This window comes from Palaemon carinicauda, chromosome 2 (genome assembly GCF_036898095.1).
Source record: "Palaemon carinicauda isolate YSFRI2023 chromosome 2, ASM3689809v2, whole genome shotgun sequence".
Lineage (NCBI taxonomy): Eukaryota > Metazoa > Arthropoda > Malacostraca > Decapoda > Palaemonidae > Palaemon > Palaemon carinicauda.
In genome coordinates, this window is record NC_090726.1 from 29,514,920 (window position 1) to 29,528,500 (window position 13,581).

The 13,581-nt window shown below is 34.9% G+C and overlaps 1 protein-coding gene across 1 annotated transcript in view; it reads left to right on the forward strand.

The window, feature by feature from the left end:
• LOC137623361 (uncharacterized) overlaps nucleotides 1-6,080 on the forward strand; it is a 33,532-nt gene extending 27,452 nt beyond the window's left edge. Inside the window, exon 6 of the mRNA XM_068354196.1 lies at nucleotides 4,852-6,080. Coding sequence (XP_068210297.1) covers nucleotides 4,852-4,885 — 34 coding nt within the window. The 3' untranslated portion in view covers nucleotides 4,886-6,080. The remainder of the gene's footprint in view (nucleotides 1-4,851) is intronic.
• The last annotated feature ends 7,501 nt before the right edge of the window (nucleotides 6,081-13,581 follow it).

Consider the following 13,581-nt stretch of genomic DNA (forward strand, 5'->3'; position numbering starts at 1 on the left):
GGCAGGCGTAGTAAAGATTACTAAGATGGTGTGGGCATGTGCTGAGCATGGATGGTGAGGAGGGAGTGAGAAGGTCTTGGGAAGAGCTTGTTATGTTACTAACATTAATTTAACTCTTGGGTATTAATGGCAGGCGTAGTAAAGATTACTAAGATGGTGTGGGCATGTGCTGAGCATGGATGGTGGGGAGGGAGTGAGAAGGTCTTGGGAAGAGCTTGTTATGTTACTAACATTAATTTAACTCTTGGGTATTAATGGCAGGCGTAGTAAAGATTACTAAGATGGTGTGGGCATGTGCTGAGCATGGATGGTGGGGAGGGAGTGAGAAGGTCTTGGGAAGAGCTTGTTATGTTACTAACATTAATTTAACTCTTGGGTATTAATGGCAGGCGTAGTAAAGATTACTAAGATGGTGTGGGCATGTGCTGAGCATGGATGGTGGGGAGGGAGTGAGAAGGTCTTGGGAAGAGCTTGTTATGTTACTAACATTAATTTAACTCTTGGGTATTAATGGCAGGCGTAGTAAAGATTACTAAGATGGTGTGGGCATGTGCTGAGCATGGATGGTGAGGAGGGAGTGAGAAGGTCTTGGGAAGAGCTTGTTATGTTACTAACATCAATTTAACTCTTGGGTATTAATGGCAGGCTTAGTAAAGATTACTAAGATGGTGTGGGCATGTGCTGAGCATGGATGGTGAGGAGGGAGTGAGAAGGTCTTGGGAAGAGCTTGTTATGTTACTAACATCAATTTAACTCTTGGGTATTAATGGCAGGCGTAGTAAAGATTACTAAGATGGTGTGGGCATGTGCTGAGCATGGATGGTGAGGAGGGAGTGAGAAGGTCTTGGGAAGAGCTTGTTATGTTACTAACATCAATTTAACTCTTGGGTATTAATGGCAGGCGTAGTAAAGATTACTAAGATGGTGTGGGCATGTACTGAGCATGGATGGTGAGGAGGGAGTGAGAAGGTCTTGTGAAGAGCTTGTTATGTTACTAACATTAATTTAACTCTTGGGTATTAATGGCAGGCGTAGTAAAGATTACTAAGATGGTGTGGGCACGTGCTGAGCATGGATGGTGAGGAGGGAGTGAGAAGGTCTTGGGAAGAGCTTGTTATGTTACTAACATTAATTTAACTCTTGGGTATTATTGGCAGGCGTAGTAAAGATTACTAAGATGGTGTGGGCATGTGCTGAGCATGGATGGTGGGGAGGGAGTGAGAAGGTCTTGGGAAGAGCTTGTTATGTTACTAACATTAATTTAACTCTTGGGTATTAATGGCAGGCGTAGTAAAGATTACTAAAATGGTGGTGGCACGTGCTGAGCATGGATGGTGAGGAGGGAGTGAGAAGGTCTTGGGAAGAGCTTGTTATGTTACTAACATTAATTTAACTCTTGTATATTATTGGCAGGCGTAGTAAAGATTACTAAGATGGTGGGGGCACGTGCTAAGTATGGATGGTGGGGAGGGAGTGAGAAGGTCTTGGGAAGAGCTTGTTATGTTACTAACATTGATTTAACTCTTGGGTATTATTGGCAGGCGTAGTAAAGATTACTAAGATGGTGTGGGCACGTGCTGAGCATGAATGGTGGGGAGGGAGTGAGAAGGTCTTGTGAAGAGCTTGTTATGTTACTAACATTAATTTAACTCTTGGGTATTAATGGCAGGCGTAGTAAAGATTACTAAGATGGTGTGGGCACGTGCTGAGCATGGATGGTGAGGAGGGAGTGAGAAGGTCTTGGGAAGAGCTTGTTATGTTACTAACATTAATTTAACTCTTGGGTATTAATGGCAGGCGTAGTAAAGATTACTAAAATGGTGGTGGCACGTGCTGAGCATGGATGGTGAGGAGGGAGTGAGAAGGTCTTGGGAAGAGCTTGTTATGTTACTAACATTAATTTAACTCTTGTATATTATTGGCAGGCGTAGTAAAGATTACTAAGATGGTGGGGGCACGTGCTAAGTATGGATGGTGGGGAGGAGTGAGAAGGTCTTGGGAAGAGCTTGTTATGTTACTAACATTGATTTAACTCTTGGGTATTATTGGCAGGCGTAGTAAAGATTACTAAGATGGTGTGGGCACGTGCTGAGCATGAATGGTGGGGAGGGAGTGAGAAGGTCTTGGGAAAAGCTTGTTATGTGACTAACATTGATTTAACTCTTGGGTATTATTGGCAGGCGTAGTAAAGATTACAGAGATGATTAGAGTGTCATGACTGAGATGGTGTGGGTACGTGCTGAGGATGGATGGTGGGGAAGGAGTGAGGAGGGCTTGCGAGGAACTTGTTAGGGGAAGATGATCAAGATGGAGGCCGAGAATAAATGGCGAGATAAGGCTACTTTCCTCTTGGTAAGGGTAGAAGGGACTCTTTAGCTATGGTAAGCAGCTCTTCTAGGAGAAGGATACTCCAAAATCAAACAATTGTTCTCTAGTCTTGGATAGTGCTATAGCCTCTGTACCATGGTCTTCCACTGTCTTGGGTTAGAGTTCTCTAGCTTGAGGGTACACTCGCGCACACTATTCTATCTAATTTCTCTTCCTCTTGTTTTGTTAAAGGATTTATAGTATATAGGATATATATTATTTTAATGTTGTTACTGTCCTTAAGATATTTTATTTTTCCTTCTTTCCTTTCCTCACTGGGCTATTTTCCCTGTTGGGGTCCCTGGGCTTATAGCATCCTGCTTTTCCAACTAGGGTTGTAGCTTAGCAATTAATAATAATAATAATAATAATAATAATAATAATAAAGACAGCAGATTTTTTAGCTCCAAAGTTATCTGTTATTTTGTGCAAGTTAGCAAGAAGAGGAGCTTTTAGCAATTGGTAATGTTACTCCACTTTATAAAGATGTTTGTGGTAGCTCAAGTCCAACTGATTATCGCTCAATTTCCATAACTCCCATGATATCTGAAGTTTTTGAACGTCTTTTGGCAAAACGTCTTAATAGGTTTGCTGAAGGCAATCATTTGTTCCCTAGTTTGCAATTTGGTTTTCGTAAAGGCCTTGGAGCATGTGATGCCCTTCTTACAATCTCCAGTGCTGTACAGAAATCCCTTGATCGTGGTCAGGAAGTTCGTATGATTGGCCTTGATTTTAGTGCTGTCTTTGACCGTGTTACTCATGATGCCCTTGTTTTCAAACTCAAACAGTTGGGAGTGGGTGGGTCGTTTCCTAGCATCATTATTGAATTTTTAAGTAATAGATCGCAAAGAGTTGTTGTTGATGGGCACCATAGTGAGTATAGGAATGTGATATCTGGTGTTCCTCAGGGTAGTGTTCTTGGTCCATTACTTTTCATACTCTATACACATGACATGTGGTTTGGTCTAGGAAACAAGCTGGTTGCATATGCAGATAATGCTACTCTCTTTGCATCAATCCATCTCCTGAATGTATATCTGGGGTTGTTGAATCCCTTAATAGACATCTAGCTAAAAGTAGTGCATGGTGCAAATTAGGTGGTATGAAGTTGAATCCTAACAAAACTCAAATCATGATTGTAAGTAGGTCAAGGACCGTGGCTCCTCAACATCCGGATCTCAGCATTGATAATATTTCTTCAACTTTGTATGACTTAAAATTTTAGGTGTGATTCTCAACAGCAAATTTACTTTTGAGAAACATATTCGGTCTGTGTCTTCTTTGATTACACAAAAAATTGGTTTTTGGTGATCAATATATTCTGAAGAAGTGTTTTAATTGTTTCATTTTATCTTGTTTCGAGTATTGTTCTTCTGTCTGGTCTTCGCTGCTGATTCTCATCTTAATTTGTTGGACAGAAACTTACGGTCTATTAAATTTCTTATTCCTGATCTAGATGTTAATCTTTTGCACCGTCGTTCAATTAGTTCATTATGCATGTTGCATAAGCTTTTTCATAACTCTGACCATCCTTTACATTCAGATCTCCCTGGACAATTCTATCCTGTTCGTAATAATAGGTATGCAGTTAATTCTAATCGTCAGGCCTTCCCCTTCATGAGGCTCAATACTACACAGTATTCTAGAAGTTTTATACCAGCTGTGACCAAGTTGTAGAATGATTTTCCTAATCGGGTAGATGAATCATTAGAACTTCAAAAGTTCAAAGTTGGAGCAAATGTTTTTATGTTGAACAGGCTTACATAAGCCCTTTTATAGTTTAGATATCAAATATCTGTTTTAATGTTGCTAATGTTTTATAAAATATTTTATTTTAATTTTCATTACTTCTTATATCGTTTATTTATTTCCTTATTTCCTTTCCTCCCTGGGCTATTTCTTCCTGTTAGAGCCCTTGGGCTTATAGCATCTTGCTTTTCCAGCTAGGGCTGTAGCTTAGCTAGTAATGAAAATAATAATAAAAATGAAATATCTAGTTTTATCTTCGATAAGTTATGATCAAGATTTTTCGTTCACGATACATTCCCGTGAATCTCTGTCTGATATTCCCTCCAGGTCAAAACGTAGGGAAAATCAAAGTCCTCTGAATATACCATAAACATTAAGTCTCTTTAGTGGCTCAAAGTTGCAACATTTCAGGTTGGACTGGATTCTTAGAGTCAAATAACCTAATATAAAAATTAATATTTTAACAAAGTTATAATAGAAAAGTTTCGCATATACACCCAAATATTTTCATCTGAGGAATAAAAATTTTTGATGTATACACCTAAAAGTATATTTCTATCTGAGGAATAACAGTTTGTTATATTTTCCTTTTTCTTAAAATATCTATAATAGATCACTTCTAGAACAGTCATACACATTTCTACATATTTTACAAATGACTATTTGAATGGTAGATAGGAAACTCTTGCGACATCAATTTTTTTTTTTTTTAATTTAAATTATCTTTATCAACAGGGTATCTGACCAAGACATTTGGACGAAATGGTGACCCAGGAGAGAACCTTACTTGATTTCAACGCGACTTCGAGAATTTAGCAAAAATGAGGAAAGCTGGTGTGCCTTCGTCCGCTTACAAAAAAAAATGTACGGGAGCTGATACAGACAGAATTTGAGAATCTGGTTCACCTGTTTCTCTAGATTTCAAGATCTTCGTGTAATGTGCATTTCATTGATTCATGAATATTGTTGTGGAACAAGAAAAGGAGTTCAGAAACTTTATTTGCATGTCAGGCTTTAGCGGAGTCAAGACCTTGAAGTTAGAATTGGTAGAGTTGCCAATTAAAATAGTTTTCCTCTTTATGACGCAAGACAGCCTTCTTATTATTATTATTATTATTATTATTATTATTATTATTATTATTATTATTATTATTATTATTATTGTTATTATTTATGCTACAATCCTAGTTGAAAAAGCAGGATGCTATAAGCCCAAGGGCTCCAAAATGAAAAATAGCCCAGAGACTAATGGAGATCAGGAAATAGATAAAACAGTGTGTTGGAGTGTACCCCAGTCAAGAGAACTCTAAACCAAGACATGGGAAGACTATGGTACAGAGACTATGGTACCACCCATGGCAGTGGAAGACTCTGGTACAGAGGCTATGGTATTACCCAAGACAAGAGAAAAAATGTTTGACATCTATCTTTACCAATTGGAAAGTAGATAATGAACAATTGCAGTGCAGTAGTTAACCCCTTGAGTGAAGAATTTTTTTTGGTTATCTTGTCAGGTGTATGAGGAAAGAAGAGAACGTGTAAAAAATAAGCCAGAATTCTCGGTGTATGTATAGGCAAAGGAAAATGAGCCGTAACCAAGATTTTTTTTCTTTTTTGGCGGGGTGTTATCATGTCAGGTGTATGAGGAAAAAAGAGAACGTCGGTGTACTTGCAGGCAAAAGAAAATGGGCCGTAACCAAAGGGGGACGAATGTAGTAGTACTATCTGGCCATTCAAAGAACGAGACAACTCTCTAGCGATAGTATCTCAATGGGTGGCTGGTGACTTGGAAGGAGTTTTGAGTCTGATATAGGTGATAGCCCACAAGAAATTAATTTACCCGACTGAAGTTGAAATCAAGTTATCATCGCTTTAATGGATTTCAAGTTATGTTCCTTGTTAACGTTTGGTTGGAATATTACAGTTTAGTTTCTAGCCTACAGAAATTTAAGATATAAGAAAAACTTGTTTGCGATGATAAAATATTTTTTGTTATGTGTTTTCGTTGTATCGAAAAACTGAAGTGCTTTTAAAGAGTGATATTACAGCTGACACAGCATTTATAAGGTTGTATTATTGTTTTAACTGTCGTAATTCTGCTCTTTTCATTTTGTATTATTTTTCAAGATCTCATTTTATGAAGTAATTGGAAAAGTACCTTACCCAGTAAACAGGAAGGATTCATAAACTCAAAAATACTCCAGCTCCCTGTTGTACAAAAACTTACTGTTGCCACAGTGCGATGCTAAATATTTGTCGTAAAAACGGTAAGAATTTACCGTTTTAAAAACGGATATGTTGACGTTAAGGAGTGATATTACGGTCACCAACCCGTAAAAGATAATAACAAAGCAGGGTAGAATTAAGGTCTTCTGTGTTTTACCGAAATACGGCTGAGAACAGTATATTTTTACAAAGAATTTCCGATTAAAATTACGGTGTTTTTTTTTTTTTTTTTTTTTTTTTCAAACAGTGTTTGTAATTAAAACTACTTCTGCACAGTATCATCGAGTTGCTTATACAAATGAAATTGACGCTATTTCGCGTTCTTGATGCAAAAGCTTCCGAGAAAAAAAAAAAAAAAGAGTACAAATTGGATCTTTCATTTGATGCAATATATGGTTTAATGTAAATATTGCAATATTTTGAAATTATTCTGTGATTTAATGTTACCAGTCCATTTATATTTTTTTCAAAGAGAGAATTGATTACTCGAATATATTTCATGAGTTTAGTTAGTCAATTGATGTAAATCTGGTAACTCGCTGTTAATTGTATATATCTGTTATAGTTTATAGCCCATGGATAATGTCTCTCTCTCTCTCTCTCTCTCTCTCTCTCTCTCTCTCTCTCTCTCTCTCTCTCTCTCTCTCTCTATCTATCTATCTCTCTCTCTCTCTCTCTCTGTTGTGATGACTATAATGAATACACACACTCGTATGGTTGTAAAGATTGTTATAAATACACATTCTCTCTCTCTCTCTCTCTCTCTCTCTCTCTCTCTCTCTCTCTCTCTCTCTCTCTCTCTCTCTCTCTGGATTCTTTTGTACTGGACTACCTAACTACAAGACATCAGTACGAAAAATCTTTAGCTTAAGTTTATTTCTTACCTTAGACGATAATTGCACATATTGTATATTGTATATTGTATATTGTATATTGTATATTGTATATTATTTGTAAAACTGTAAAAATTATGATTATTTTAATTTTAAGGAGAAAAACGTTCGTCCTAATTACAAATGAAACTTTTTGTCCCGATAGAAATATTATTGGAAAACTAATCATTTATTAACTTCGCGTGCTCATCATTCTTGCCAGGTACTTTAAAGAAAGATATCTTTGTATTTTTCTAACTCGAGGTGCTTACCATTCTTGCCAGTTACTTTTAAGAAGTAAAACTAATTCTTTTTCGCTCAAATTGTTTATCATTCTTGCCAGGTAGCCTACTTCTCAGGAGGAAAATTCTAATCTTTTTTCACTCCAGGTGCTTAATTCAATCTTGCCAAGTACTTTTAAGAAGAAAACTTTAACCCCTTTTTAACTCCTCGTGTTTATCCTTACCATTCTTGCCAGGTACTTTCAAGGAAGAAAAATGTGATTACTTTTAACTCGATGTGCTTATTTTTGCCAGGTACTTTCAAGGAAGAAAATGTGATTACTTTTAACTGGATGTGCTTATCATTCTTGCCAGGTACTTTTAAGAAAGAAAATGTGATTACTTTTAACTGGATGTGCTTATCATTCTTGCCAGGTATTTTTAAGGAAGAAAAATGTGATTACTGTTAACTGGATGTGCTTATCATTCTTGCCAGGTACTTTCAAGGAAGAAAAATGTGATTACTTTTAACTGGATGTGCTTATCATTCTTACCAGGTACTTTCAAGGAAGAAAAATGTGATTACTGTTAACTGGATGTGCTTATCATTCTTGACAGGTACTTTTAAGGAAGAAAAATGTGATTACTTTTAACTGGATGTGCTTATCATTCTTGCCAGGTATTTTTAAGGAAGAAAAATGTGATTACTTTTAACTGGATGTGCTTATCATTCTTGCCAGGTACTTTCAAGGAAGAAAAAATGTGATTACTGTTAACTGGATGTGCTTATCATTCTTGCCAGGTATTTTTAAGGAAGAAAAATGTGATTACTTTTAACTGGATGTGCTTATCATTCTTGCCAGGTACTTTTAAGGAAGAAAAATGTGATTACTTTTAACTGGATGTGCTTATCATTCTTGCCAGGTATTTTTAAGGAAGAAAAATGTGATTACTGTTAACTGGATGTGCTTATCATTCTTGCCAGGTACTTTTAAGGAAGAAAACTCATTCGCTTTTACCTAGAGATACTTGTTAATTTTGGCAATTTTAAAACCAATTTAGCCTTCCAGTGTTGTCAAAATATGCTCATATTCAGAGACATAAATGAGGATGGATATCTTGTAAATATGGTCAGTCTCTGGGGCATTGCCCTGCTGGCTAGGGCAATGTCACTGTACCTTGCTTCTACCATTCATGAGTGGCCTTTAAACCTTTAAATTGAATTGGTTTTGCGGAACTCTCTGTTGACGTTTCCTTCCGCTACCTTGACAATGGCGCTGTAGAGCAATTTGAATTAAGTACAACCCGGCGTCCTAGGATAGGTTAGGATAGAAAATGTCCTTTTAGGACACATCTTTGTATTTTTAGTTTATTACGTCCAGCGCTAGGTCAGGTGACGGTGGTGAAAGACAAAAGAGCCTTTAATTGCCGCAAAGATTTCGGGTGAAATAAGCTCCACCCCTGATGACGTCATAGCCATTCATGTTGTCTCCCACGTTGGTCACAATAAAACTCCTTATTATAGTTTGAAAATTGTGATTGGTTATGACGTCAGCAGGGGGTGGGTCTTATTTCGCCGGGAATCTTTGCAGTGACTATAGTTTTATGTAACTGTAAATGTTTTGATACACGTGTGCTGCGTATGACAGGGAAGTTTAAGCCGTCTATAAATATGTGATATAATTAACATTATATAGTAAAATATTTAAGGAAATTCGGAATTAACGTTACAATTAAGATCTTGTTTACCAAATTTGATTTTCAGAAGTTAATAGTTCATCATTCTCCTTGCTCAATGATACTCACAAAAGTAAGAAGGAAAACAATCCAAACGTATTTATATATATATATATATATATATATATATATATATATATATATATATATATATATATATATATATATATATACTGTATATATATGCATATATACACACACATATATATATATATATATATATATATATATATATATATATACTGTATATATATGCATATATACACACACATATATATATACATATATATATATATATATATATATATATATATATGTATATATATATATATATATATATATATATATATATATATATAAATATATAAGGCTTCAGATGACATGAAATATGTCATATCAAAATTGAAAAAAAACGAATGTTCGAAGGTTGATGTTCACTTTAAGTATATTGATTTTTCTTACATGGTTATTTGACAATTGATCAATATTAAGAGGAATGAGCTTTTCTTGTTAAAATAATCCATTTATTTGAGACTTTTAATCAAATAATGAAATAACAATGATAAAAAATGTATAGTCATTATTTTTCCTATGTATCTTTCTTCATATGTTTGATATTTGCGTATTAATTTGCTCAATTAATTCGGTAATAGAAATGATATAAAGTAAACAAAGACAAGAAAAATATAGAGGATATACTGTATATTTATATATATATATATATATATATATATATATATATATATATATATATATATGTATGTATATATATATATATATATATGTATATATATGTGTGTATAAACATGTATGTATGCATGTATGTATGTAGATATGTATATATATATATATATATATATATATATATATAAATGTATATATATATATATATATGTGTGTGTGTGTGTGTGTGTGCTTGTATTTATGTATAATTTATATAAGGTTGAAAAACAGAAAGGGACAAATGAAATTACACCTGTAAAAAGCTTCTTCAATAAAAACATTTCAAACAAAATTAAATGTTATGGTTACCAAGTTGAAAGAAAATTTATAATTAAAGACATGAAATAAAAAGGTTAGGGCAGTATATTTTCTGAAATAAACTTTACTCTGAAGTATTTTGAGTTTTCATATTCCAGCAAGCGAAGAGTTCAGGTTTTTTTTTTTCTTTCTTTTTTATAGGCGTGTCTTTGTGTGTATGTCTGTCTGTGCGTTTATGGTTTACGTAACTCAAAAACCATTTGACCGAATCTCGTGAAATTTGGTGGGATGATTGGCACTGATTCAATAACATTTTGATTAAATTTTGTGAATGATCGAGTCAAAAGTCAAGGGCAAGGTCACGAAAAGGTCAAAAACGTTTTTTTTTCTTTTTTTCTTTTTTTTTTGTCATATCGTGGCCAATTCCTTGCATGAAAACGTGCAGAATTCAATTGCCTATCATGTGAAATACAATACGGTATAGGTGAAGGTATGCGCTCTATCGAGTACCAGTTAATTAGTATAAGGTAGGTACAGTAGGAGACAAGAATTCCTGGTACAACATGCTCTGAGGAACTCGTTGTGCAAGAAGAGAATGACAAGGTGCCCTTCCTCAGAGCAATGTGTGACTGGAATTTCTGTGTCCAGCTGTACATACACGGTAAAGATTTATCTAATTTCTATGTAATAGGATTATTTTGGGCAGGTAGAAATTATAGCATGAGGAGACAGGGGATCCATTTTATTATTATTATTATTATTATTATTATTATTATTATTAGTAGTAGTAGTAGTAGTAGTAGTAGTAGTACAAGCCAAGCTACAACCTCTATAAGCCCAATGGCTCCAACAGGGAAAATGTCCCAGTGAGGAAAGGAAACTAAAAAGTAAAAAAAAAAAGAAAAAACTACAAAAGAAGTAATGAACAATCTAAATAAAAGATTTTAAGAACAGTAACAACTTTAAATGGGATCTTTCATATGTAAATCATAAAAATTTAAGAAAAATGGAGAAAGATAAATAAGATAGAACAGTGTGCCCGAGTGTACACTCGAGAAAGAGACTTCTAACCCAAGACAGTGGAAGACCATGGCACGGAGGCTATACAGTAGTCCTATCCAAGACTAAAGGACAACTGTAAGCCTCACAACCTCCCATAGGTAATTTCTATGCAAAGCTCCTTTGAGATAGTATAAGCTACACTGGGTGGGGGGTTTATACATTTAAACATATGTACATATCAGCCGTTAGTGGAATACTGTGCTCAAATAAAGATAAGTATAAGTATTTCAGTGATAGTTCTAAATTACTTACAATCTATCACAAATCATTTATTATCACTTGACCATCAGAGGAAAAAGCTTTACATATAGATACTGCAGTTCAGTTATGATAAATTTACGATGATGCCCATCCCGATACACCCCGTACAAGGTCAAGCAGTATGCAGGGAGATGTGGCATCTATACGGGGAGATGTGGCAACTATGCAGGAAGATGTGGCAGATATGCGGGGAGATGTGGCACCTATGCGGGAAGATGTGGCAATTCTTCTTGAGAATAATATGATAGGAACAGGTCAGCTGACAAGAGAAGAAGTTAGGGAGGAAGTTAGGGCAGAGATGATAGAAATAAGGGAAAAGGAGAAAAAGAAAAACATTATAGTAATTTTCAATATAAAAGAAAGTACAAAAGTTGATAGTAATGAAAAGCTGAGAGATGATTTTGATATATGTGGGAGTTTGATTAATGTCGAGTTAGGAATGAATGATGTGGAAATTGAAGAAGTGGGTAGGTTAGGCAAACCAAGGGAAGAGAGAGAGGAACAGGGACAAAGACAAAAACCAAGGCCCCTGCTAGTTAAGCTTAAAAGCACTAAGGAAAAATTGGGAATAATTGCAAGGGGAAAACACCTCAGGAAATCAACAAAAGAGGAGTTGAGACAAGTTTTCATTGCACCTGACCTCACTTTCAGGGAAAGGGAAAAAGAAAGGAAGTTGCTAGAGGAATTGAGAGAGAAAAAAGAAAATGGAGAGCAGGGGTGGTACATAAAGAGAGGAGAACTAGTAAGAAACGACAATTTTCGCCAAGAAGCAAACGCAAGCAGAGCGAATTAGGAAAGGTATAAATTTAGACAAAAAAGTTAGCCAATGTATAAAAATATGCCTGTTAAATATCCAAGCACTAACCAAGCAGAAATTAATAGAAATAGAAAAAGAGATGAACACAAATAAAATTCATATATTTTGTTTGACAGAAACGCACCAAAAAATAGATAAAATACAGCTGAGTAAAGGTCTGTTAAAGTTAGAAAAAAGAAGGGATTTTAAAGACAAAAAGGGTGGAGGGTTAATGTTAATTTTTAGAAACAATAATATCACTGAAGCAGAGGAAATATAAACAAAACATAGCGATGTAATAATGGTACAGTGCAAAATCCACAACTTAGTATTCCTGATAATACTGGTATATTTCGCAGCAGGAAAAACAGAAGAAGGTAGAAAAAGAGATCAAGAATTGAAAGCGGAATGTGAAAAATTAATACAAAAAGCAGGAGAAACAACTCCTTTGCTAGTTATGGGGGATTTTAACGGCCACGTGGGATTTCTTGGGCACCAACAAGTAGACAGAAATGGGGAAATGGTGCTAGATTGGATGGGTAACCACAACCTAACACTATTAAATGGAGATGAAAGGTGCTCAGGACTATACACGTGGAATAGACAAGATCAGCATAGTGCTATTGATTTTGTACTTGCAAATAATATGCTATATAAAAAATTTAAATGTATGGAAATAGATGAAGATAAAACAGTATTAGATATATCAGATCACAACTTAATAACAGTAGAATTGGAAGCAAAAACAAATAGCGAAAATAATTACAATAAAGGGAAGTGGGAAGAAATTACATATTATAGCAGTGACGCAAAAGATATAGACGAATATGTGAAATCTATAGAGAGAAAACTTGTCAGCAAGGATGTAAAAAACATTGATGAGCTAAACATAATAATGGCAGAAATGAAACAAGATCATTTGGCTAAAACATATAGGAGAAGGGTAACAAATGAAGGGAAGACCAAAGAACAACCTTGGGTAACCGAGGAAATAAGAAGAAAGATTAAGGAAAGAAAGGAACTTAATAGAAAAAAGAGAAATGAAAAAGATATTAGGACAAAAAGAGAATTAGAAGAAAAATACAATCATAAGAAGAAAGAAGTACAAATACTGGTGAAAGAGAGCATAACGTTATATGAGAAAAGAAGACCAGGGAGATAAGAGATGATAAAAACAATAAACTATGGGAAAACATAAACAAATTAAGAAATAGCAAAGAAATAAAAAGCGAGGCAATACAATTATATGGAGATAGAGGAAATAAACTATCAGATGAAGAGGCTAAAGAAGAATTAGTAAAATTTTGGA